Raw genomic sequence first — 27,305 nt, 5'->3', positions numbered from 1 at the left:
AGGTAGGAAAAGTCATGGCTCCACTCAGGCAGGCCACAACCTTCTCACAGACACCACCCACGAGGCACTAATAACCCTCGTGGAATGAGCAGGTAGGAACTTTACCCTTGAACCGATGGGCTTCAAAAACCACAGACCGGTGGGCTTCAAAAACCACAGACCGGTTTTAGCTAGCAATAGTGGCTATGGACACTGTCAATCCCTTGGGTTTATTTAGAAAGAATAAAAAGAGAATCGGAGCGCCGAACGACTTGTAACAGCCAGATAGATGCAGACTGTTATTACCACAGTGCAGAGACCTGATAAACTCTTGGATAAACTAGTGATAGGTCTTCCTTTTGTCTATCTCTGCATTCCACATCAAATGAAGAGGCCACTTTTGAGAGAAAAGACCAGACAGTAGAGAACACCACTTTATCCATTTGAATGACGAGTTTCGAAACTAGCACTGTCCTGCAAATCTTCTTTCTGGTCTAATGGACGTAATGGCCACCAGGAAAGAAACTTTCCAGGAAAAGTGGTGCAACGGTTTCTCTCGAAGGGTTCAAAGGAGTTACCTGAAGAGCTCCAAGGCCAAATCGAGATCTGAAGGCCTAGATGGATGTCTTAAAGGAGGGACAGTATATAAAAGTCTTTACCTGATCACGGAAAGCCAATGTTCGCTGATAAATAGAATGAGCAGAGACCTCCCGATTAGGGGAAGATAAGCCAAGTCCCTGTTCAAAACCTGATTGCAGGAAGGACAGGATTCTAGGTGTTTGACATAACATAGGATAAAAATTGTGGCGTTCACACCGTCCGAAATAAGCAATCCACGTCATCGCCACACACACAAAATACTAGACTTTCAGGCTCCAGATCTCTTGGAAGAGGAGGGCTTTTGGTGCCTGGGATGCTGTTGCCAAGCAGGTTTAGACTTGAAAGATGAGCGTCTGGAGTCGCTGAATTGTCTAGTCCTCTTTGTATGACCTTTTGGGAGGTGGATTTAGGAAAGAACAATGGCCTCTGGGAACGGAGAAAAGGCTACGGATGGTTTTGAGGCAGAAGGGAACTCTTAGCGCCAGTAGCCTCAGATATAATTTCACACGTGCTTTCTTAAGTCTGCCCCCAACAAAGTTTATTTTTGGAATATTTGATCAGCCTCCCAAGATTTCAGCCAAGTGGAGCAACAGATATCTATTAAATTAGCCGATGCTCAGGTTTTGAAAGCGAGGCATTTTGAAGCATAAAAAAAACTTGATAAGCGAGATGAGCTATAACCTTCTTCGGTGCTTTTTCTAGAATACCATGGTGAAGTTGTTTTTGATCATACCGAAAATGCCTTGCTATCTCAGGCAGAGGCAAAGGCTGGACGCAAGGCAGAACTTGCCGTAAAGGCAGACTTGGCCTGGGAATCCAACTTTTATGTCGAGGGTCATTAAATGATGTTGCATCGGTCAGGTGTCCCTGACAGCATGTATCAAGGCCGGCATGTTAGCTGTCAACTGAGTTCTAAATTAGAATCAGAGGTTTCTGTAGAGGAAAAAGACTTCTCCTGTCTGAAAGCAGCCTCTCCATTATTGGCTCTTATAGAGGACCCTTGGAAAGAACCTGTTGTGGAGCGAGACTTGTCCCTTTACAGTTTGCCTCTCGTAGATCGCATTAGTCTTAAAATTATGTTATCCAATTGAGGGGCATTGATCTAGGGTTATTTATGGAATGGCAAGCATTTCAAAGACTCAACCGTGGTGTGGGAGCATCGGAAATGCCCCCAAAGGTCTGGGCAAAGCACTTTAAGCAGATGCAACACCCGGGGGGGGGGCCTAAGTTGCAGACACTAAGCAGAGGTAGGCCGGCCGCATGTGAATTTATCACATCCGCCACAGGCATAGTTTATAGCCATGCCCAATTGTGCTGCCTGCCTGATGGAATCCTCCCGAGACGACGATATGTTACAAGGGAGATGGGAATAGACCACAAAGTGTCAAAGAAAGGAATGACAGCTGGGGGAACTTCAACTAACAAAAAAAAAAAAGTGAGTAAACTTTGGAAAGAAAAACAAAAATTAGCCCTCGGGGCTGCCCTTTCAGACTCCGGTTGGTGCTGTGTACCTCCAGGCAGAGACTGAGGACTCTGAAGAGCAGATAGATATGGCCTCGTGGGGCAGGCGATGTGAAGCCAGGCAGAAATGTTCCTGAAATGGCACTGGCATTCTCCAGCTGATGGAAGCAAACACTGCAGGAAGAAAAGGAAAGATTGCTCCTAGAAAGCCTGCTTTAAGAAACGTCTGAAAAGCTACTAAAGCTATACCTCCACTAAAGCCCTCCTCCCAAGCAGCCAGTACAGCGGATTGAGTTGTCTGAAAGGCATATAACCATAAAGGCGCGTGGCAAACAGCAGTGGAACTTGAGGCCTAGGCCTCAAACCAGCCTGGAGCTAGATTTTTTTAATCTTGGCTGGCGGCAGTGTTTGAATGAGTGGCGCTGTGCGTTTCTCGTCCCTTTACTGCAGAGAAGGCAGCAATAGCATTAAAAAAAAAATAGTTCCCAGCGGGCTTCCCTAGTTAGGCGATTGCCTCCCTAACAAAATGTTTCTCTTACTCCATAGAAATGGAGTGTCTTGTCCTGAGAGGGCCTTGTAACAAGGTTTCATACTTACCCTCTGAAGTCTTTGGGTATTTGCAGGGTCAGCTCTTCAGTAGCCTAGCACACACAGTGGGTTTACTGGAAACCCACCTATGCACACAATAAGTTTAGTTAAATGGCGGTAAGGAAAACACAACTGCCTGGTTTTCAGACCTCGGCAGGGGCTTGACCAGGCTGAAATTTGTTATTTCCAGGAGGCTTCTGTAATGCAAATCCCTTTAACTGCTGTTCATAGCTGAGAGCACCAGCTCAGCAAGATGGTTGCCCCAATAATAGTGTATATAATCTCACTATACATTTATTCCATTTTCCTTTTTAATATATTCTTACATCTTAATGGAATACTCTTTCATTTGTAGGAAAAGTCTTCTATACGCGAGTGTGAGCAAAGCCCTGAAAACATTGAAGCAAGATATTCCAAACATTCAGGTATTTGCATAATATTACTTTTCCTTTTTATGGGCATTCGTCATTGTTGCTGTCAAAAATATTTTCAAATCTTTATATGTGTGAACCTAAAAGTGCTTAATAGCTACTACTATGGATAGGTGTAACTGGAGCTTACAGAACTGCTGTATAAATCAGCCTACAGAGGGGGATGGCTATTCTATTCCAAGTCTTATGGTTTATGACTTTGCATTCAGCTCCTACAAAGGCGGACGTGACAAAATTTGATGACCTTGTATTCCTTTTAGCTAGAGATGCATGCTAAGATGGGCTTGGGATTCTGTATGTTCCCATCATGTCATGGTCTCCGGCCGGCCTCTCTCAGATCCAACAGTGCGAGAGCATTAATTAATTTGGAACTCCTAGACAAATGGCGATAATTTCCAAAGTTAAGGGACAAAGTAAATCCTGCAACGACATTACTTGTACGTATTTTATAATTTCGGCCCAATTGAAGAGTGTGTGGAATTTGCTCCTATCCATAAAAAATAAAGAAAGCTGAAATGGCCTAAGGCCTCATTCACACGGCCGGGTGCCGGCCGTTCATAAATCGGCCGGCACCCGGCTGCATTAGGAATAATAGACCCCTAATGGGGCTATTCACACGACCGATTTTTTTTGACGGCCAGGAAATCCGGCCGTCAAAAAATAGGACATGCTCTATCTTCGCCCGGGTACCCGGCCGCCCGGCTCCCATAGAAGTCTATGGGGCCGGGTATTACCCGGCCATCACCGGAATGTGTTCCGAGTGATGGCCGGGTTTCCCGGCGCTTGCGCTCTATCTCCTCCTCACAACGCAGAGTGCATGTGAGGAGGAGGAGTTGATGCCATTCTGACGAATGGCATCGCTGTACACTGTGTGGCAGGGCCGGGGTGTACAGCAGGTGGAAGGGAGCGCTGCGCTGGCTCCCGTCCCCTGCTTGTTTTCCTGGCCCGGCGACACCTTCGATGGCGCCGCTTGTAGCAGCAGCTGCTACTACTGCAGCGACGCCACTATAGCAGAGCGGGGAGGTATCTCCCCGCTCTGCTATGTGCTAGCCGCACTTTAGCTCCTTGAAGGAGCGGAATCCCAGTGTTTTCGGGGATTCCGCTCCTGGACAGAGCGCTTGATGTCTCTGTCCATATCTGGGCAGTGACATCAGGGGAAACTCCTGAAGCGGAATCCCCGAACACATGGGGATTCCCCTTCAGGAGTTGCCGCTGATGTCACTGTCCGGATCTGCCCGGCCCGGCACGGATGCAAAACTTTATGCAAACCGGCCGGGCAGAATGGCCGATTTTACCGGCCGGCACTCGGGCTCGGGTGCGACCCGTTCGTGTGAATCCCGCCTCAGTAGTAATTTCAGACTGAATTAAAGATGACTGAATTCAACATTCACCTAACCCCATCCATAAAATTCTCAGCCAGCTACTCCCTCCTTTTTTTTTTTTTTTTTTTTTAACGCTGGGTGGAGAACATGGTCTTTGGCTCCCCAAGATTTTTTCCACATATCGCACTTAGAGGCTCTGTCACCACATTATAAGTGCACTATCTCCTACATAATGTGATCAGCACTGTAATGTAGATAAGTGTTTTTTATTTTGAAAAAAGATCATTTTTGAGCAAGTTATGATCAATTTTAGATTTATGCTAATTCGTTTCTTAAGACAACTGGGCGTTTTTTACCTTTTGACCAAGTGGGCATTGTAAAGAGAAGTGTATGACGCTGACCAATCAGCGTCATACACTTCTCTCCATTCATGTCCATTTGTGTATTCACTTCACAGCGTGATCTCGCGAGATCATGCTGTGCTGTCACATACTCCCACAATAATTTTACTGAAGTTTCTTGAGAGTGAATAGACATTGCCTCCAGCCAGGACACGATGTCTATTCACACTCCCGACGCTTCGGTAAAGTTTCTGTGAATGACAGCGCAGCGTGATCTCGCGAGATCACGCTGTGCTGTGTGAGTAAGTCCCACACAAACGTTACTGAAGTGTCGGGAGTGTGAATAGACCATGTTAATTATGTTGTAAGACCTATTATGTGTTCTAAATTTTTATTTTATTTTTTTCTAGACTTTAATCGCAATGAAAAAAGGTCTATATGGTATGAAAAGGAGCATACCCGTTCTTGTTCACTTTGCAAAAATGAAGTGCAGTCCCCATCAGATAAAGACTCCGCCACAGTGGAATGTAGAAAAAGGAAGAGATCTGGGAGTGCCTCCAAAGATATGTTGCTCAGAGTTACTTTTTCCACAGGTAACTCCATCACCGATAAATTATGTGCTGTAACCTCTGCCAGTAAGGCTGCCATTTTCTTTTATATGTATTTGTATTCAGCCCCTTTACTAATTCTCTTATATCACAGAGTATTAAATAAGTATTTATTTTTATTTTTATATATATATACATATAAATTCAATGAAAGCTTCCTTTTATTGTTCGCATCAGAAAACGTAAAACTTCAGTTTCGTACAAAAAGACTTTAAGGCCATGTTCACACGGAGGAATTTGCAGGCAGAAAGAATCTTTTGATTTTGACCTGCCTGCACATTCTTGCCGCGGTTTTCGCAGCGTTTTTCGCCCACGGCCAAAACACGCTTTCTCTTCCTCCCGTTTATTTCAAAGGGAGGTCAGAGGCGGAACGGTGGTAAGGAAGAACATGCTGCTTTTTTTTCCCCCGTGAGCAGCTAAAAACCGCCTCCGCCTCCCATTGAAATCAATGGGAGGCGGTTTTGGCAATTTATTAGCGCTGATTCCAATGCAGTTTCCGCATCAAAATCAGCAGTAAAAAACAAAAACTGAGTGAACTGGCCCTAAGGCTCCTTTTACATGGCAGCATTTTGAAGAGTATTTTAGGTCTGTTTTTGGAAGCCAAAACCAGGAGTGGGTCCAAAACAGAAGGTGCAAATGTTTCCATTATACTTTTTTCTCTGTGTAGGTTCCACTTCTGGGTTTTGGCTTCCAAATGCTCAAGCAAAATACTGTCCAAAATATGCAACTGTGAAAGCGGCCATAGACAAATTGCCCCAACCATCAATTCATTTTCTATATAAAATCCTCATAATCTATGGAACATTATTCAGGTTGAGAATCTGAAGAGCAGCTGTGAAATACAAGGAAAAAAAACAATTGGATGAATTGATCAGTAGCGTCAATAGGTGCATAATTGTATAAGTTGCTTATTTTGCCACATTAACGATAATGAAGCACATGACATGATCTATTTAGTGCACTCTCTAGGTATTTAAACACACTTCTCTTCCTTATGCCACCACATGTCTGACGTACTTGGCAGTTTTTTTGTCGCAAAATTTTGCTGTAGTAAATCCAATCAAAATTCTTTGTGTTCAGTGTTTTATAAGTGTCTCAGTAAAGCCCCTTTCACACTGCGTCTTCCCTGTATGTTTGACGTATGCGTAGAGAAAACTCCCGGCACATACTATAAACGTACCCATAGTCTCCCATTAATATAGGCAGGGGCCAAAGGAGTGTCCTTTTGGCTTTCATTTGGTAATATAAGTCAAGTATACCAATTTTGTTTTTTATTTTTACTAGCTATAATTGCGTAGTAGACTACGCTGTTCTATACAGGGAGCAATGTCTGGTAATGGGTCCCGGGGAGCTGACAGGACACAGGGAGGGGCACTATCGCTGCGGAGGGGGCAGCAGCAGTGAGGAAAAGCACTAGTGCTGGAGAGCTGAGCCTCCATTGTGGACTAATTTTTCGCTGCTGCTGCCGCCGCCTCCCCCCTCTCCCTTTGTCCTGTCAGAGCTGTGTCGGGTGTTAACATCCCGAGGAGTAACAGAATCACAGCACCCTCCCTTTGTCCTGTTTTTTTTTTCTTTCTGCTCTTCAAAGAAGAATAGCCGAACTGTGCAGTTCTGCCGTGCGCAACCAGGAACAAAGCCCAAAACCTCCACCAACCAGCATGGCGGCTTGTCTATACCTTCGTGTTGCGGCAAGACCTCCAAAGCAGCCGCAGTCCCCGGTTGCTTTTAACCTCCACCCAGGGAAGCTTCAGCGATGTAACTGCCCATATACAGCCAGTTATATCACTGGAGCTTCCCTGGGGAGGTTAAAAGCAGCCAGGTACTCCGGCTGCATTGAAGTCCTCGCTTGGACACAGGAAAAAAAAGTTGGGCAAGTAGGTATGTGTGGCACAGTTGTGGTGAGCAAGCACTTGTGTATGGGGCTCCGTGAACTAGTAGTGGAGGGGGCTGTGTTGGTGTCTTATCCCACTGAATGCCTATACAGTGTGTTACATGTGAAGTCCTCCTTACATATATCTCAGAAGAATGGCTCAAAACGCAAAAGGGGCCGAAGCACATTTGTTCATTTATCAGAAAATGTGATTTTCATTAAACGTTCTAGACACTGCCTAGTAGTGTTTGGCCCTAAAAATTCAGCTCTGGCCAACAAGTTTTACCTTTATAGTCTCATCAACAAAGTGATGTGTATCACCAGCCTTAGTCTGTGACCCTATTTTGAAAGTTTCCGGTTTTATTTTACTAACCTAAATAATATGGAGCAAATGTGACTTGTATAAGTCCCATAATGCTGGAAATTGTTTTCCCACTGTGCTGGGTTTTTTCTTCCCCACAGAAAATATTAAGATTATCTAAATAATTTAGTCTAGTATCTGTTCATTAAAATGAGGCAAGGATTTGTTATTCAGTAGAACAAGAGAACTTCTTAATAATAGGAGCACATAAGTTGGCATTGCATATGACTTGTGGTGTTTAATAGTGTATGTATTTGCCTAAAAGCCAGTGTTCTCTATGGGTTTTTCCAAAATAGATCATTGATGGCCCGTGCCATCAGTGTGTGTTTGGTGGTGGCCCGTACCATCAATGTGTTATTGGTGGTGGCCCACTGTCACAGATCATCTAAAAGTAGGGATTGCGGCCCCCATTCACTTCAATACCCTACATTGACACTTTTGTCTACCACTTACAATTCTGCCCATAGACGTGAATTGGATAGAGCTGCAGAGGAAATATAGCAAGGACTGCTGCTCCTTGTTTTTTTTTTTTATTTCTTTATTAGGGACTAAAATAATTATCCTATATGTGATATATCTAATTGTTAACATTTTACTTCCAAATCATAGTCTTATCCCGTGAATGTCCACGCTTTATTTCGCACCAAAAATACACAACCAAACTGAAATTGACTACGTATTTGCTCATCGTGGAGCTGATACGGTCTATATCTAAATCAAAAAGAGACTGATGCCTATATAGAAGGGGATTGAACATTCATAGATCTTTGCACAAGCTGCAGTGCAACTGCAACACAATGTGTAACAAATATTCTTTCCTCCTTTTTTTTCCCTCTTAAATTATTATTTACTATATTTACCAATTTGTACACAAAACCTTTCTACCCACCCACTGATCACATCAAGGTAAGCAACAGGAGGGGAATAAAAGATACCAAAAACAATAAAGGAGTTCAGAGGGAGGATCACAGACACTTAATTCCCTTTGATGTTTTTTAACGATATCCCAAGTCTTATTGCATTTAGGCATATTCATGCTCACAAGAGTCATTCTTTCTTTCTTCTAAAGCAAGTGTCTGACTGAAATTTTCAGAGTTAGGAGGCTCTCCTTTTTTTTTTTTTTTTCTACCTCCCTCCGTTATTTAGATATCGGTGTCGTTATATTTGGCGCCTGATAAATAATCCCCTGAACAATCAACGGTGCATGTACTGGCAAGGGGGCGTGTTACTATGGCTGTGACACTGTCCAATCAGATATGGACCGTGTTATAGCAAGAGCGAGGAGAGAGAGTGCGCGCACGCTCTCTTCACCTTTGAAGATCAGTCTTCAGCCGAACTGGCAAGGGGGCGTGTCACTGCTACGGACAGTGTAAGAGCTGGGGAGCGCTTGCACTGTCGGTAGCAGTGACACGCCCCCTTATCAGTTCTGCAGGAGACTGATCTACAAAGCTGAAGAGAGCATGCTCGCGCACTCTCTATCTTGCTTTAACACTGTCCATATCTTATTGGACAGTGTCACAGCCATAATAACACGCCCCGTTGACTGTTCAGGGGGTTATTTATATTTCGGGTGCCAAATATAACCGCACTGATCTCTAAATAACGGAGGGAGGTAGAAAAAAATGTAAAGTGCCCAAGGGTTTGTGCAGCCCTGCCCATTACATGCTTCACTCAGCTGCACATGTATGGGGAGGTGAAAGGTTCTCTTTAAGCTCATCTCTCTGATATCTTCCTCCCATTGTCTGTCGTATTTTACTCCTTCCCGACATAGACGTATCTATACAGCGGAGGTCGGGTGGGGGAGTATGGAGCCCGTTCCGTAGAACGAGCGTGTCGACTGTGTGTAACATCCGAAACTTAAATGTAGTGAGTCTAGCTCATTTAACCCCTTAGAGATGCCGTGGCCAAAAGAGACTGCGGCATATAAGCGGTTATATTTCATCCCCAATCCCCGGTTCTGCATCTGGCAGGGCTTTATAGGAGACTGTCGGTATAACTATATACTGCAAGACCTTATTATTTCAGTAGATCATGCAAGCTATCCAACGTTAAATAGTTAAAGGTTTTTTTTAATCTTGAAAAAAAAAACATTTTCCCTCAAGCACAATGTAAAATAAATTGACATAACTGATAGCTGGGACGTTTATGGACGCGGTGGTACCAGAGTATAACATTATTTAACCTGCAGTGACCGTCGTAAAAAGAAAATAAAATGCCAGAATCCTGTGTTTTGGTTCCCTTCGTCTCCCACAATTTTTTTTTTATAAAATATGATAGTCTCATGTACCCCTAAATGGTCCCAATAAACACTACAGCTTGCCCTGCAAAAAATAAGCCATCACACTGCTCAGTCATCGAAGAAAAAAAATAAAGTGTTAGTTCACAGAATACAGCGCAAGAAAACACATTTTAGCTTTTTAACTTTTTTTTTTCCTTGTAAAAGTAGTAAAACTTTATAAATTTGGCATTGCTGTAATCTTACTGACCCACAGAATAGTTACATGCTGCACGGTAAACGCCGTAAAAACGAAGCCCCCCAAAAAATGGAGGAATCGCTTTTTTTCTTTTTTCTCCCATTCCTCCCCAGAAAGAATTTTAGTTTCCCACTACATTATATGGTACAATAAATGGTGGCGTGAAAATTTACAACTTATCCCACAAAAAAAGCCCTCCTGCAACTAGATCGACTGAAAAATAAGTTATGGCTTTTGGAAGGTGGGGAGAAAAAAACCAAAGTGAAAATCAGAAAAATGGTTGCAGCGGGATGGGGTTGAAGTAAATATCTCTAACCTATTCTGTAATAAAATGTTTATATAGTAAAGACGATAAACCTTTTTGTTTCGTGTTACGTGTAAAATTCTCCATTCTACCCTCTTGTGTTCGTGTTTCATACGCTTTATTCAAATCTGTAAGTGCCATTCTCATTTAATGTAGAGGAAGTGATTGATATCTGACATCCCATATTCACTCTGTAATCTTGTAAATGATTTTATCGTGCCTTCTTTATGCAGTTGGCAGACCGTTTCTAATCCATTTTTTAAGCCCTTTTAATTATCCCATTTTGGTGATTTCCTTAACCCCTTAATGACCAGCCTATTTTATACCTTAATGGCCAAGCCATTTTTTACGTTTTTCCAACGTCTCATTCAAAGAAGTATACACTTTTTTTATTTTTGCGTCGACATAGCTGTATAAGGTCTTGTTTTTTGCGGGACAAGTTGTAATTTTTAATAGCACCATTTTGGGGTACATAGAATTTATTGATTAACTTTTTTTGGGGGGAATAGAAAAAAAAACAACAATTTCGCCACACTTTTTTCCGTCCTAAATTTCTGCCGTTTACCGTGTGGTATAAATAACACAATAACTTTATTCAGTGGGTTGTTGCGATTGCAACGATACCAAATTTGTATAGTTTTTTTATGTTTTACTACTTTTACACAGTGAAAACTTTTTCTTTTTTCAAAATTATTTGTTTTTGTCTCCATATTCAAAGAGCCGTAATGTTTTTATGTTTTCGCCGAAGCAATTGTAGGAGGGCTTTTTTTTTTTTTTTTTTTTTTTTGACGACTTGTAGTTTTTATCGGTACCATTTTGGAGTAGATTCGACTTTTTGATCACTTTTTATCACATTTTTTTTAAGGCTGGATTCAAAGAAAACAGCAATTTTTGCATGTTTTTTTTTATTTTATTTTTTACAACGTTCACCGTGCGGGTTAAATGATGTAATAAGCTTATAGTTAGGGTCGTTACGGACGCAGCGATACCAAATATGTGTAACTTTTTTACTTTATTTTGTTTGTTAATAATAAAGCAGTTTGTAAGGGGGAAAAAGTGTTTTTTAGGTATTTTTTTCACTTTATATGAAACGTTTTTTTTCAACTTTTTTTTACTTGTCCCACTAGGGGACTTCACTATGCGATTATACGATCGCATTTATAATACACTGCAATACTTCTGTATTGCAGTGTATTACTGCCTGTCCGTGTAAAACGGACAGGCATCTGCTAGGTCATGCCTGCCGCATGATCTAGCAGGCATTCACCACAGGCAGACCTGGGGGTCTTTATTAGGCCCCCGGCTGCCATCGGAGACACAGACACTCTGCGATCTTATCACCCAGTGTCAGTGAGATGAGAGAGAGCTCCCTCCCTCTCTCCAAAACCACTCCGAAGCGGTGCACGCTATTGAGCACCACATCTGAAAGGTTAAACTGGTGAGATCGATACTAATATCGATCTCACAAGTTCGAGCAGGGACGCCCCCAGCCCTCAACTACCTCTGGCAGCTGAGAGCAGGGAGATTTGACAGCTCCCTGCTCTGTTTACTTATTCCGATGCAGCGACGTAAAAAGTCTATTGCATCGGAATAAGGCCCGTTAGTGACCGACGTAAAAACACTATGGGGTGGTCACTAGCGGGTTAAGCAATAATTCACTCCCAAAATATTTTTGTTTTCCACCACATTTCATAAGAACTAAATATTAAAGGAGAGCAACTAAAACGTCTTGAGCTCTCGGTTTCCATAATTTCCAACAGATCAAGATCTATGTCCCGGTATTGACCTAAATGCAGAATAATGTTCACTAATACTACAGAGACCTGCGCCAGAATAAAATACCATTTCTATTTAGATAGTGAAAAGCCGCCTTTCCCCACTGGATGGTTGCAATTATTTCTTCCCAAGACTAGCATGTCCATTTTTCTAAATTAATTGCCCTGTTAATGTTTTCATGATTCCAATAATTGTATTTGCTTATTATCACAGGACTATTCTTAAAAAGATATGACTGAGGGAGGCAAGTCCATTTTTACCAAGCTAATCTTTGCAGCCATTGATAGACTAATTTTGGATCACACCTTCATGTTAGCCTGCCAGCTATGGATCAAGGGGAGAACGTTTAGACCTACATAATCATCAACTTGACCCATAGTGTTTACCCTAAGTGCTTAAAGGATTCAATGCTTTTACAAACCTTAGTGTGGGTTCGCACTTCTCCACATGTTTAGACTCAAACTAATTTAGTGGTAACAATGTTGATTTCCCCCAGTTTATTACAAGACCAGAAAAGCTCCCATAAACCTGAATTATGTAAACGATCGTATCTAGAGATAGATGGATTCCCCAAGAAAACAAAAAGGTCATCAGCGTGGTAACACTTTCTCCTCCGTATTCCCATACCTAGAACACTCTACTTCCTTACTATCCTGCTATTTAATATCCCACACCTCTCTTGGCAGAGCAAACCACATCTGTTTTATGGGGCAACCCCGACGTGTGCCCCTCGATAGTGCAAATGGGAGAGATCTTTCACCATTCAAAAAGAATGCATGGGGTTTTTTAAAAATTAGGTTTCACCACCCATAAAACTTGCGGCAAACCCCTTCCTTTTCAATATGATTTGGTACTGGGGGCCAGACCTCAACATTTTCTACACTGATGATATAATGTATGCGAAGGATAGGTCGTCTGTGTTCTTGCTTTCTACAATAATAAAAAAGAAAAGTAGATCCGAAGTTTTTTGTATATAAAATATAGCTTTTACTTGTTTCTCTTAAAAAATTACTTTAGAAAAAACACAATTGTAGAGACAATATATAGAAATGTACTGAAATTTTGATGCTCATTCAAAGCCTGTATCCAGTATCGTGAGGTGATACGACATTAACAGCAGTTCATGCATGTGTATAATGAATAGAGAGTGTTCATCAATTTTCGTGTCTAGAGATCCTTTCAGGTTAGTGACCAACATGTAATAACAATGAGTGACCAACAGGTACAAGAGTATGGGGCTCAGTGCCCCCCTACCCGTATGGATGTCATCCGTTTTCTCTGACAACCTTGAGAGCTTGCTGTCCGATGGATCAGGAAAAGGCTTATCTGTATAAAGGATCTCCTCTGTGAACTCTCTTAGTGTAGTTAAAATCTCCCAACGCGTTTCCTCACGGCCACATGATTCTTCAGGGGAGAGGGGCCATAACCAGCTAGATCCAAGTTTTCAGGAGTGCTGGGGCAAAATAAACAGGCTGTGTGTCTGCAGGCGTGCTTGCAGTGGCAAGAAATCGCTCAGGTACGTCTGTAGTTCCTTATCTGGCGCCTGTTTCCTGGCGTCTGACGTCAAATAGCAGGGAATTCCCTGTCCTCTATAAACCCACAATAGTACCTCCCCTTCCCCTAACACACCCCCATGACGTCAGTGGGAATTATCTCGGTAGAGGAGCGATGGTTAATCTACACTGCAAAGTGTACTAACAGTATATGCCGTCCGTGTGGACATCGCTCCTTGTGTAGATGGGAACAGTAAAACTCTCCTTCTCAAGGAGAGAGAGAAAGCAGATCTCTTCTACAATAATAAAAAACAAAGTAGTGGTCAAGCTTTGACGTCTGCATCTTCTGCCTTATTCGCGTCGATTTACTGAAAAGTTTCCAATGTTGTGTGATATTTATGTTAATTTAATGTTCTGTCGCTTTAATCCTTAACAAAGCTTTTGTTTTCATCCTCTTGACCTCAGGAAGTTTTAAATTGATCTTGTCTTTTTTGTTTTGTTTCTTCTCCCTCACATATTACTGTTACTTTGTAAGTATTAAACTGTGTATTTTAATAAGGTTCAGAGAGTGAAGCAAAGAACGCTCCAAAGAAAGATCCACAAGAGCAGCAAGAGTCGCCATCTGCTTGCCCAGTCAAAGAAAAGCTTGTATGGTCCAGCGACAAATTTTGGGAAACCACAAAAGCAATGTGTCACAATCTGAATGTCAATAGTGACCTTTTCCAAAAGATCAAAGGAAAACGTTTTACGAAGCATAGCACAGGTAAGTATGGAACACCCCATCATTTAAAAAAAATATTTAATTAATGAAAATAAACCTTTTAAGATCTGCCTTTAGTAACCAACGTTGCTTTTTTATTTTTTATATTGTTGCAACTTGTTTTGTTAAAAGTAGAGTTTAGTGGAAGGAAAGATTTAATTTGATAACCTAAAAAAACAAAGTACCCTAGCTGATGAGAATAAAGACAGATGCATGAAAACCATTCCTGTATAATCTCTTAAAGAGGCTCTGTCACCACATTATTATCTCTTATATAATGTGATAGGCGCTGTAATGGAGTTATGACCTATTTGAGATTTATGCTAATGACTTTCTTAATAGAGAACTGGGCGTGTTTTTACTTTTTGACCAAGTGGGTGTTGTAAAGAGGTGTATGACGCTGATAGATCAGCGTCATACACTTTTCTCCATTCATGTACTCACACACAGCGTGATCTCGCGAGATCACGCTTGCTGTCATTTACTCACACACTAACGTTACTGAAGTGTCTTGAGAGTGAATAGACATCGCTTCCAGCCAGGATCACGCTTGCTGTCATTAAGTCCCACACAAACGTTACCGAAGTGTCGGGATTCTGAATAGACATCGCGTCCTGGCTGGAAGTGATGTCTATTCACTCTCAAGACACTTCAGTAATGTTAATGTGTGAGTAACCGCACATGTGCGGAGTACATGAATGGAGAGAAGTGTATGACGCTGTTGGTCAGCGTCATACACTTCTCTTTACAACTCCCACTTGGTCAAAAAGTAAAACACGCCCAGTTGTCTATTAAGAAAGTCATTAGCATAAAACTCAAATAGCTCATCACTCCGTCAAAATTTATCGTTTTTTCGAAGAAAAAAAACACTGCTGTGATCTACATTACAGCGTCTATCACATTATGTAAGAGGGCACTTATAATGTAGTGACAGAGCCTCTTAAAATGATCTTAGTGGAAAACCGGAAATATAAAATTTGTCATGTGCAAAAGTTTGGGCATTCCGGCAGTTAATACGAACTTCCTTTTTGGGTTAATCTTTTTGCTCACACTTCCTAGTAGTACGCTTCTACTTGAGAATTTTTTTTTGCCACCTTGCATCCGTAGCTTGTGTGAGATCTATATTCAGGTTTTCAATAAAATTTAAGTTTCTGACTGAATAATAAACCCATTCTTCATTGACTGCAGCCATATTTCCAATGCCAGTGCTACACAAACACAAAGCATAAACAAACTGATGCAGTGTTTTTTAGCCAAAGCCAGAAGTGGATACAAAAGGAAGGAAAGGAATAATGTATATCTTTTCTTCTTGTGTCCACTCCTTTTGTTTGGTTAAAAAAAACGGAGCTAAAAACTGCATGAAAACGGCGTATAATCCTGGCCTAATGAGGAATATATCGGACTTGTAGTTGAGTCTGCTTTATCCAATGAATGACGGACTGCAACATATACATGCATATGAAACCTAGAAAAGACAGATGCTAAGAAGACCAGAGAATATTCAAAAATCGAAAAGTACTTTATTGAGTTACATAATAAAAGACCATAGATAAAATAAAGAATCCATGAACCAGCAGATAAAAAGGACAATAAGCTGTGTGTCTAACAAATAAACAAAGTACAAAATTGTACCAATGATACGCCTTCCAGTACGTTTTGATATGGACTGAAATGAAGAGACCATATATGCATATAACGATGTGCTACATAGGCACAAAGGGTACAAATAGTAGTGAATATATATTTTAAGTCCATATGAACGTAGAGGAAAGCAATTGTACACAAAAATACTCAGGCAAATCAAATCAATAGGCCATACCCATGATGGATGCAGGTAGAAACACAGCGTACGTCCGCCCCAATGTGCGTTTCGGCGCTAATGCTTTACTCTGGGGTGGCATTGGACAATAAGCTCACCATATTTAAATGGGGACTGGCCAATTACAAGAACATGCGTCAGGTGAAAAATACTCCATTCTTAATAGGTTTACCTCACTGTGTGGTTACCGGTCGCTTCGTCCTGGAGAGTAAGATGGCTGCACCACCGGAAGTGTCGGTCACGAGGGGCCGGAGCCGGATACACGTCACCGCGTCAACAGACACGGTCACGTGAGTCCAGAGTCCGACACATTATGAGCGACGAAACGGAGGCCGGTCACCACGCACCAATCACAAAGCGACACAGTGAGCAGAGAACACGAGATCGCAGTTAAGCTAAATTTTCCCAATGGTAGTTCACAATACATTTATGCAATACAGTATTGATGACCTTAAGGTCTATAAAGAGAATCCATATCAAAATGTAGTAGCAATCAAAACTACACAATACATTTGCACGGAAAATAAGTACAAAACGATTGATGCAGTGAAAAAATATATATAAATAAAAAACAAAAAATACAGCTCAAGATCAGTGTATGAGCACTATATAATGTACTAATCATGCAAAATATATAAACTTGAATGAATGTAAATGTTGATACTGAAAAATATATATATTAAAGTAATAAAAATTCTGAACATATACAGTGAAGGAAATAAGTATTTGATCCCTTGCTGATTTTGTAAGTTTGCCCACTGTCAAAGACATGAACAGTCTAGAATTTTTAGACTAGGTTAATTTTACCAGTGAGAGATAGATTATATAAAAAAAGAAAATCACATTGTCAAAATTATATATATTTATTTGCATTGTGCACAGAGAAATAAGTATTTGATCCCTTTGGCAAACAAGACTTAATACTTGGTGGCAAAACCCTTGTTGGCAAGCACAGCAGTCAGACGTTTTTAGTAGTTGATGATGAGGTTTGCACACATGTTAGATGGAATTTTGGCCCACTCCTCTTTGCAGATCATCTGTAAATCATTAAGATTTCGAGGCTGTCGCTTGGCAACTTGGATCTTCAGCTCCCTCCATAAGTTTTCGATGGGATTAAGGTCTGGAGACTGGCTAGGCCACTCCATGACCTTAATGTGCTTCTTTTTGAGCCACTCCTTTGTTGCCTTGGCTGTATGTTTCGGGTGATTGTCGTGCTGGAAGACCCAGCCACGAGCCATTTTTAATGTCCTGGTGGAGGGAAGGAGGTTGCCACTCAGGATTTGACGGAACATGGCTCCATCCATTCTCCCATTGATGCGGTGAAGTAGTCCTGTGCCCTTAGCAGAGAAACACCCCCAAAACATAATGTTTCCACCTCCATGCTTGACAGTGGGGATGGTGTTCTTTGGGTCATAGGCAGCATTTCTCTTCCTCCAAACACGGCGAGTTGAGTTAATGCCAAAGAGCTCAATTTTAGTCTCATCTGACCACAGCACCTTCTCCCAATCACTCTCAGAATCATCCAGATGTTCATTTGCAAACTTCAGATGGGCCTGTACATGTGCCTTCTTGAGCAGGGGGACCTTGCGGGCACTGCAGTATTTTAATCCATTACGGTGTAATGTGTTACCAATGGTTTTCTTGGTGACTGTGGTCCCAGCTGCCTTGAGATCATTAACAAGTTCCCCCCGTGTAGTTTTCGGCTGAGCTCTCACCTTCCTCAGGATCAAGGATACCCCACGAGGTGAGATTTTGCATGGAGCCCCAGATCGATGTCGATTGACAGTCATTTTGTATGTCTTCCATTTTCTTACTATTGCACCAACAGTTGTCTCCTTCTCACCCAGCGTCTTACTTATGGTTTTGTAGCCCATTCCAGCCTTGTGCAGGTCTATGATCTTGTCCCTGACATCCTTAGAAAGCTCTTTTGGTCTTGCCCATGTTGTAGAGGTTAGAGTCAGACTGATTAATTGAGTCTGTGGACAGGAGTCTTTTATACAGATGACCATTTAAGACAGCTGTCTTTAATGCAGGCACCAAGTTAATTTGGAGCGTGTAACTGGTCTGGAGGAGGCTGAACTCTTAATGGTTTGTAGGGGATCAAATACTTATTTCTCTGTGGACAATGCAAATAAATATATATAATTTTGACTATGTGATTTTCTTTTTTTTTTAAATTATATAATCTATCTCTCACTGGTAAAATTAACCTAGCCTAAAAATTCTAGACTGTTCATGACTTTGACAGTGGGCAAACTTACAAAATCAGCAAAGGATCAAATACTTATTTCCTTCACTGTATGTGCATAAATAGTGTACAAAATTATGATAAAATAGTGTCTATATTACATATAAGTGCATAAAAAAATCATACAATTTTCTAAAAATACATATAGCAAAATTTGAGATATAAGCATATATCAAGCTTTGGTTCTCTTATCGTCAAAAAGATTCTTCTAGAGTTGCATAGATTTCCACAATATTGATTGACGAACATGGAAAAGCCCATTGCCGCAGAATTATTTAGGAACCCCAAATAAAAAAGATGGAAACTCCAAATGGGACAATGGAATTATGCAATATAAATCTAATCTGTATGAGAAAAGATTATATAATGAGTTAAAATCACAAACCGAAGATAATAAACCATAAAATATACCCAACACCACTAAAATGAACTGACAATAAGAGAAATGAGGAAAACCCAGTGGTCTCATTGAGGCCTTTAGGATGTACTGTCTGAAGCCTCCAAATCCACTTGCAGTCTCTCTATAGGAGAAGTTTTTTTTAGATCACCTCCTCGCATATCGATATTGATGTGATCAATACCCTTCACCTTCACCACTCATGTAATTCGAGATCGTTAGAGTCGAAAATGTTTAGGAATTGTTTTTAATTGTTCCACATCTTTTACCGTTTTGGCATTCTCTATATCCCGAACATTTTCTCTCACACGAACACCTTTGGTGTTACAGGTAATCGGCCAACAAATTTTGAGGTTTTTATGGCCACTAGTCAACAAAATACTCAGAGCGCTCAATATTAGGACAACTTAAACAGTCTCTGCATGATCTGCAGCCCCATTTAGAGCCCTTTGTGCCAAATACCTTACCAGGTTTGACCTGTGTCCGTTAACTATGCACTATGGCATCGCGCAGAATGCGTGCTCTGCGCGGTGCCATAGCAGGATAATCAGGCAACGCGTTTTGCAGCGTTGGATCCGTCAACACCGGCCAAAATTGACTCAAAGTATCACGCATTTCTGCCCAACGCGAGTTAAATTTCGTTACAAATCTCACCTTGTCTTTTGGGGTGGTTTGTAAGAGTTGTACTCGGGGGACTTGCAACACTCGATGATGAGCCATACGAATGCTACGGTAACTATAGCCTCTCTGGATAAACCTATCCTTTAGCTCATTGGAGCGAAATTTAAAGTCCTCAGTAGTCTAACAAATCTTTTTGACACGTAAAATCGCTTCAATAGTATGTCGAGGATGTGAAGCGGTAGCATGCAGTAGCGAATTGGTTGACATTTCTTTGCGATGGAGATCTGTCTGTAAAAAAACATTCAGATCCTTCTTAATCAATATGTCCAAAAAAATCAAAATTATGATGACTCCATTTACAAGTGAGCTTAATGTTAAGGGAATATCGATTTAATACATTAAGGAATGACAATAATTCCTCTGAAGTGCCCTTCCAGAACATGAAAATGTCATCAATAATCCGAGCCCAAAATAGGACCCAGCTCATTGACGGTCCATTATCTGACCGGAAAAGATCCCTTTACCACAGCCCCAGGAACAAATTGGCATAGGAGGGAGCACAGGCTGCCCCCATTACTGTCCCCTGGAGCTTTAGGAAAAAGGATCCATTGAATGTGAAAAAATTGTGTTTGAGGACAAAGTCCAATAAGGACAGAATAAGTTGAGACCTCTTTCTCCATGTTATTCATATACATGCATATACAAGGCAGCCGTCCTTCAATGAGGAGAGGTAGGTAGGTCTTTCATCATGAATACGGCAGACTCGTAACTATGAGTCCAATGTAATATTTATTTATTTTTTATACAGGGCAACATAGTATGCTGACAGAACCGCTTTAAGTTTGCAGACCTTATCAAGGTATCATTATTGGGATAAACTTCAAAGGTGACCAAACTTTTGTACATGCCAAATTTTATATTTATTTTTAAGAAACACAATTCACCAATTCCACAAATAATTAGTAATGACACATTACAATTAGGAATGTCATATTTGTTCCCGGCAAAGGTTATGGTAAGTTCTTTTCACATTTGGAGTGCCAACATGTTTGCATAAAACCTTCTTTATAAATCCGGTTATATATTATAAAAGCTTATTTCTGTAATGCATGTTAAAGTAAGAGTTAAAAGTATGGTTAATAATTAAGATATATATCACCCAGCCCAGATTACTGAAACCCGTATACAATTTAAAATGGATCAGATTCAGTAAATTAACATTTGTTCAGTTTAACGTACTTCATACAACCTCCTTTTGAGGATGAATACCAGTACCAAATGTCAGCATTCTGAAAAAGGGTTGTTTTAAGTAGAGTAGAAAGAAATTCCATATGAAGTGTTGATTTTAATTATATAAATGTACTATACCAATGTTTCTTTACTATACAGGCTTATATTTGAGAATAACCTCCCTCATCCGTAGATCTTGTATAGTTTAATGTACATAGTCATGCTTGAAGAATTGGCAGTCAATTGCTAGTCTCGTGTCAAAGGTCTCTGTACATTGTAGTTGTTACTCTTTTCATGCAGTGAAAACAAAATAACACATTTGTTTCCATTGTGTTTAATTTTATATAGAGTTAAAAAAAAATTATAAGCATATTCTATTTCCAAGGATATTCTCATAGAACAAAGCAAGTTCCAAGTCCAAACTGCTACAAGCAAACCCATACTAACTTTTAACAAAATGTGTTTATTATGTCTGTATAATAAAATATGCAATATGTTCCAGATGTGGCAAAATGGGAGTCGCTTTTTGCAAATAATCGTCCTGAATTGAGCCATTCCACATTCTCATGGGGTCCAAAATCACCATCACTAAACGATGCAGAAGCATTCCCGTCAAATGGAAAAAAAGAGAATACCAGGAGAGCTTCTTTAGATGCATTGTCTACATTCACCTTGTTCTCTCAAGAGGAACATGAACCTTCTCCTGCCAACTGGCATCCAAGTTCAGACACCTTTTTATTACTTCGAAGTCCAGGTTTCAAACCTTATACAGACACTGGGTTTCAAGACAAAGGTCTTCAACATGAACCCAAGCAAGTGGAGGACAATGCACAAGAATTGCCTTGTTCATCAAATACCATTTGCAATGAAGTTGCAAATACGGATGATGCAGTGATGCATGCTGAACCAGAAAAACATGATGAATGTAAACTGATTTCTCATTCATCAGGCAAGACTAGTGATGCAGCTAAAATCCATCAAAATACAGATGCTGAAACCTGTTGTGACCAATTATCTGATGTCAATGCTCATGTGGCTCTAGCACCCAAACCCAGTCACGCTCTTGATGCAAGCTCTGAATATCCTGATTTAAAACCATGTGGAAGTAGATACTTGGATACTAAAGCTGATGGCCAAGATGCAGATTCCAATCACTTGGGTAACACTTTGCAATTAGGCAAGTTGCATGCATCTGGGAGGCAACTTAGCCCTGAGGTACTTCAGCTTTTCAAAGGAAAAGATAGTAACAGTATTGTTCATATCCTGAAGACACTCTCCCCGTTTTACCCAGCTCTTCAAGGTATGCACTTTTCCATGTTCTAGAAAATTTGATAATTGCATGTTTAAGGGAGAACCTATTAGAGATTATCATTCTCAAGTAGACCTAGTTAGTTAAAGGGAACCTGTCAGCACATTGATGCTGCCGGGCAGCTTGATGTATCGACAGGTGCCCATTAAATTATGTTTTACTCCTAAAGCACTGTCCTATTTTAGAGAAATCATAGTTTCACCATTGGCTTGCAGCCAGTGGTGTGCTCGGGAGGTAGTTTCCAATGGGTATCTTTTATGAAGTCTAAAAATTAATCATTGTCCGCAAGACATCTCCCAGTGTAAACTGGATGTGCTGCCGACAATATACAAACTGTATGGAGACCGACCGATCATATTCACAATCATCGCCATATAGTTTGCATCGGCCCCTGTAATACTTGATGAGGATCGTGCGGCGCTTATGGCCAGAGATCTGTCCGTGTAAAGGGAACGTCACACAATTTAAGTATTGATCATCTAAAATCACTCTTACGACTTCTTGTAGTTTATTTTCATGTAGATTCGAGAGGATTGACACAACTTTTACTATAAAAAAAAATGTAAATCTAAATATTACGTGTAAACCGCTAGCTTGGTCCAACCATACAGATACATTATTTGGAAAAAAGTATTGGGACGCACCTCTTATTAAATAAAACACAAATTCAATGGTGGTATTACCACAGGTGTATAAAATCAAGCACCTAGCCATTCAGTCTACCCTAACAAACATTTGTGAAAGAATGGGTCGTTTTAAAGAGATCACTGAATTTGAGAGTGGAACTGTAATCGGATGATACCATTGCAACAAGTCAGTTTGTGGAAAGAATAAATTTCATGACCAGCTGTGAGTGGTGTTGCAAAGTGGAAGCGTTTAGGAACCACAGCAAATCCGCCACGAAGTGGCAGACCGTGTAAAGTTCAAGTGCATAAAGGTCGTCAACCTTCTGTTAACTCGATAACTGCAACCTTCCAAACCTCCTTTGGCATTAACATCAGCACAAAAACTGCGTCGGGAGCTTCATGGCATGGGTTTCCATGGCAAAGCAGCTGCATTCAAGCCTTACATCACAAAGTACAGTGCCAAGCATCAGAAGGAGTAGTGTAAAGTACGATGTCACTGGACTCTGGAGAAGTGGAAACGTGTTCTGTGGACTAGCGAATCACGCTTTATTTGGCAGTCTAATGGACGGGTGTGAGTTTGGCGACTGCCAGGAGAACCTTACCTGAATGACTACATTGTGCCAACTGTAAAGTTTGGAGGAGGAGGGATAATGCTATGGTGCGGTTTTTCACAGGTTGGCCTAGGCCCCTCTGTTCCAGTGAAGGGAAATATTGATACTAAGACATTTTGTACAATTGTATGCTTCCAAAATTGTGGGAACAGTTTGGAGAAGGCCCTTTTCTGTTCCAGTATGATTGTGTCCCAGTGCACAAAGCAAGGTCCATTAAGGTATGGTTGGGTGAGTTTGATGTGGAATAACTTGACTGGCTGCACGGAACCCTCACCTCAACCCCATCGAACACCTTTAGGATGAACTAGAATTGGGATTGCGAGTCAGGCCCTCTCGTCCAACATCCGTGTCGGACCTCAAAAATTCTCTTCTAGATGAATGGACAAAATTTCCCAACATCTTGTAGGAAGCCTCCCCGGAAGGCAGAAGCTGTTTTGGCTGCAAAGGGGGAACAACTTCATAATAATGCCTAATGGATTTCAAATGGGAGGGCATAAAAGATCCTCTAGGTGTCCCAATACTTTTGTCCATCTAGTGCATTTATATTGGTCTGATTGGTGGCTAAACTGTCTGTAAAACCAGCCTTTTCTCATTTTTTAGTATGAGCATTAATAACAAGCTGCGTTTACAAGACAGAACCTGAAAAATGTTTGGGCCATTGTCTGGCATCTAGCGTCAGGGGTTGATCTTGCTTTTGTGGAGACCAGCAGATCTGGTGTTCTGCAGGAACATGGCTGGCTTCTGCTCCAGGATTTCATATGGGGATAATGCTGAGTAAAACATAATGTATAGCTATGTGCATGATGCCTAAATGTAGTGACGAGTACCACTGCTTTCCCGCCTGTTGGAACTGCTTGGTTTAACACTGAAATGTCAATGTAGCAATTTAATAATTTTATATTTGTTTACTTTTGTTTCCTCCCCCTCTCCCTCTCTTAGAGCTGGATCTTGAAGAATTTGCAAAAGTGCTGAGCAAGACTGGAGCTATAACGGAGTAAAAATAACTTGTGATGGCACAATTGATCCAAGGCTGAGCAAATGTGTTGCAAGATAACTTTATTAAATAAACGTGTTCTTCAAAATGAAACTTATTAGTACTTTTGTACTGAAAGATTAACCATAATTCCCTCAAAGTATTTGGCAATATTGTGCCAAATAAAGATTTTTTTTAAATCTCAAAATCTGATAACGCTTGTGTTATTATATGTACAACATAAAACTATAGAGATACTTAATGCAATTCTAAGAACAATTATACTGTGATTGTGGTAACATTGAATTTGTTTCATGTCAATTTTGTTTAAAGTGGCTCATTCATTAGCCCTGCAACAGAAATTAAATCTTTACTACTTCCCTAAAGCCTTATGTTTTGAGCTCCAGTCACTGAGAAAGGGTAGGACCCCTTAATTTGGCAAGATTTTGCTTTACCTTTAATTTTAGCCAGTATACTAATGTTTTTTCAGTTATGTATATTTTATGGATTTTTTTTATTTGGCTGTCTTTCAGTAAAGAAAAATGCCCTGGTCGTTTATCTTTCTAGATCACATTGTACAAAATGTAAATGGGCCTAATTCTTGCTTCATGGTACACTATATTGATACGTTTATTTTACTCTTTACATATATTCTCTAGTTATATAAAATTCCTGGGATTTTTCATTGGATGAAGAGAAAAATAAAAAATTTTGTTCAATAAGTGTCTAATTTTCAATTTATAGTACCAATGGCATGACTGCATCAAATTAAAGGTAAGTTAAGGCAAATTAAACAGCAAATCATCATAAGAGTACAACCTATCAAAGTTCTTGAAGGGGACACTGTCTGTATTTCATTTCCTGTGCTATACTTTTTTTTTTTTTTTCTAACACTTTATGTAATAAGTAAAAAGCAATGACCTATCCCAAAGGATCGAGACGAAATCAATTTCTTGGGATTTTTTTTTCTTTTCTTTTTGAAGAGAGAAAAAAAAGATTCATTCCTTCCTACAGACTTCAAGAAAGGGAAACATTGCACAGCTATCTCTCAGTTGTAAAATCTAAACCAGGAACTGCTGTACTGCATCATAGGAGTGCTTTTTTTATTTGCTTTTATTTAAACTTATTTGCTTTTTGAATTTTCTGCTGTATAGCTGTCATGTATGGTATTTGCACATTATAACATAAAATAAAGATTTTGATTTCTGTTTTGGTGGTTAACAAATGCATTTTGTTTTATTTTCAAGCTACAAGTGCTAATAGGTTGTGTTTTGGTTTTATTTGAGTAATAGATTTTGTTAAATACTTACAAAATGAGGCTCCATTGCCACAGTACACGTGTGGCAGTTACCAGGTAATCTTTAGAAACTACAAGCAACTAAATTAAAGAGGTAAAGAATCATCTAATCATACGTTTTCTGCTACGTTAATACTAATACACTGTAGCTAACATACAACAGCTTTGCTTTTTACTAAGGCTAAGGAATGGCAGACAATATTTGCCGTAGTTTTCACCATTCTGCTTCACGATGGATGAAATCTACTGCAAAAATCCAACAAATACGTCACAAATAGAGCATGCTTTGGAATTGCAGTATACTGTATTCTTTTGTGGAATTCCCCACCATAAATTTGAAACCATTGCACTACGTATGACCCCGGCCTAAAGCATGAGATCAGTCAGAATCAGAATCAAGTGTCCAATAATCGCGATTTAACCCCTTTGCGTCATCTGCCATACACTTACGGCCAATGTGTGCTCTGTCAATATGGCGCGAGCCCACACCACACCTGCGGCGCTGGTTTCTGCAATCCCAGTCGTTTACCTCCTCCGGTTTCGTAGTCTATAGTGACCTTGGCATCTGAGCGGTTTGACAGAGGTAAGGGGGCTCCCTGTCTACCCCCAATCGCAAGGGGTGCCGATCAGTTGCCGCGGCTGCTGGAAACATAGTAATAGGTCCAGGTCTGCCTTCTATTCTCTACTATTAAGCCTTGCCAGAGGCAGGGCTTAAAAAGAGTGCACAGTAAAAGACAACACAAGTATTGGGTTGCATAAGCGAGCTCACTCGGGCGATTAATAAAAAACAAAGTAAAGTTGTTTTTTTTGTGTTTTGGTTTTTTAAATTTTATTGAAATTTTGAAATCATTGGTCTGTAAAAGTCCGAATTATTAACCCCTTGACACCACAAACATTTCAGTTTCGTTTTTCAATCCCCGACTTCTAAGAGACATAATTTAAGTTTTTCCGTCAATGGAGTGATGTGAAGGCTTATTTTTTGCAGTAGGAGTTGTAGTTTTTATTGCCATGTTATTGTAATGTTCTAGTAAACTGAAAATTAATTTTATCAAGATTATGGCGATACCAAATTTATGTAGCTTTTTATTAAAGTTTTTTTTCTTTGTAAAAGTAGTAAAATATAATAAGACACAGTAAAATATGCCAAATTTATAGTGTTTCTTTTGTTTTTAATTGCCGGATTCACAGGCACCCGCAGAATGCTGTAAAAATGAAATCCCAAAACTTATGGCGGAATTGTTTGTTGGGTACCATTAAGAAATACAGCTCATCTTGAAAAAATACAACTTTTATGGCTCTTAGATTGCAACGATGGAATAAGGAAAATAAAAAAACAAAAATTGGTTGGGGCCTCAGGTGTTAAGCGTGAGTCTCCAATCATATTTATAATTTTGTCCTTACAGAGTGAAGTTAAGGCTGAAGGAATTAAGTACTATGTTTGCACTACTGAGTTTAGATTTTTATTTTATTTTTTATGAATCCATCTGCCCTCTTCAATTATTGACAGCAAGTTGAGAACTCAAAGGGCGAGGATTTGTTGCTGAACTTTTCATTATATAGTATATTGAGCGCCTCATCTGAGGGGTTAAACGGGCGAGGTCGATACTTATTTACATCTCGCCCAGGGAGATTTAACTGCTCCCGGCACTGTTTATTTTGGTGTAGCGCGGTAAAAAGCCTACTGCATTGGAATAAAGCCCGTTAGTGGCCGCCGCAAAAAAACGAATGGTCGGTCACTAACGGGTTATGGGCTTATTCCTCTTTTCTGGTTACATTTTCTGAAGTCGGTGTACTAGTATTGTGCAA

At 40.4% G+C, this 27,305-nt stretch overlaps 1 protein-coding gene across 3 annotated transcripts in view; it reads left to right on the top strand.

The window, feature by feature from the left end:
* LOC142651756 (uncharacterized) overlaps positions 1 to 25,407 on the top strand; it is a 126,380-nt gene extending 100,973 nt beyond the window's left edge. For all 3 annotated transcript variants that reach the window (XM_075826813.1, XM_075826814.1, XM_075826815.1), the window contains 5 exons: positions 2,984 to 3,053; positions 5,133 to 5,315; positions 14,168 to 14,371; positions 21,186 to 21,983; positions 24,169 to 25,407. In XM_075826813.1, the coding sequence (XP_075682928.1) occupies positions 2,984 to 3,053; positions 5,133 to 5,315; positions 14,168 to 14,371; positions 21,186 to 21,983; positions 24,169 to 24,227 (1,314 nt within the window). In that variant the 3' untranslated portion in view covers positions 24,228 to 25,407. The remainder of the gene's footprint in view (positions 1 to 2,983; positions 3,054 to 5,132; positions 5,316 to 14,167; positions 14,372 to 21,185; positions 21,984 to 24,168) is intronic.
* The last annotated feature ends 1,898 nt before the right edge of the window (positions 25,408 to 27,305 follow it).

The sequence above is a fragment of the Rhinoderma darwinii genome, chromosome 5 (assembly GCF_050947455.1).
Source record: "Rhinoderma darwinii isolate aRhiDar2 chromosome 5, aRhiDar2.hap1, whole genome shotgun sequence".
Classification (NCBI taxonomy): Eukaryota; Metazoa; Chordata; class Amphibia; order Anura; family Rhinodermatidae; genus Rhinoderma; species Rhinoderma darwinii.
The sequence above is the reverse complement of the archived record's forward strand: the minus strand, read 5'-3'. Positions and strand labels throughout refer to the sequence as shown.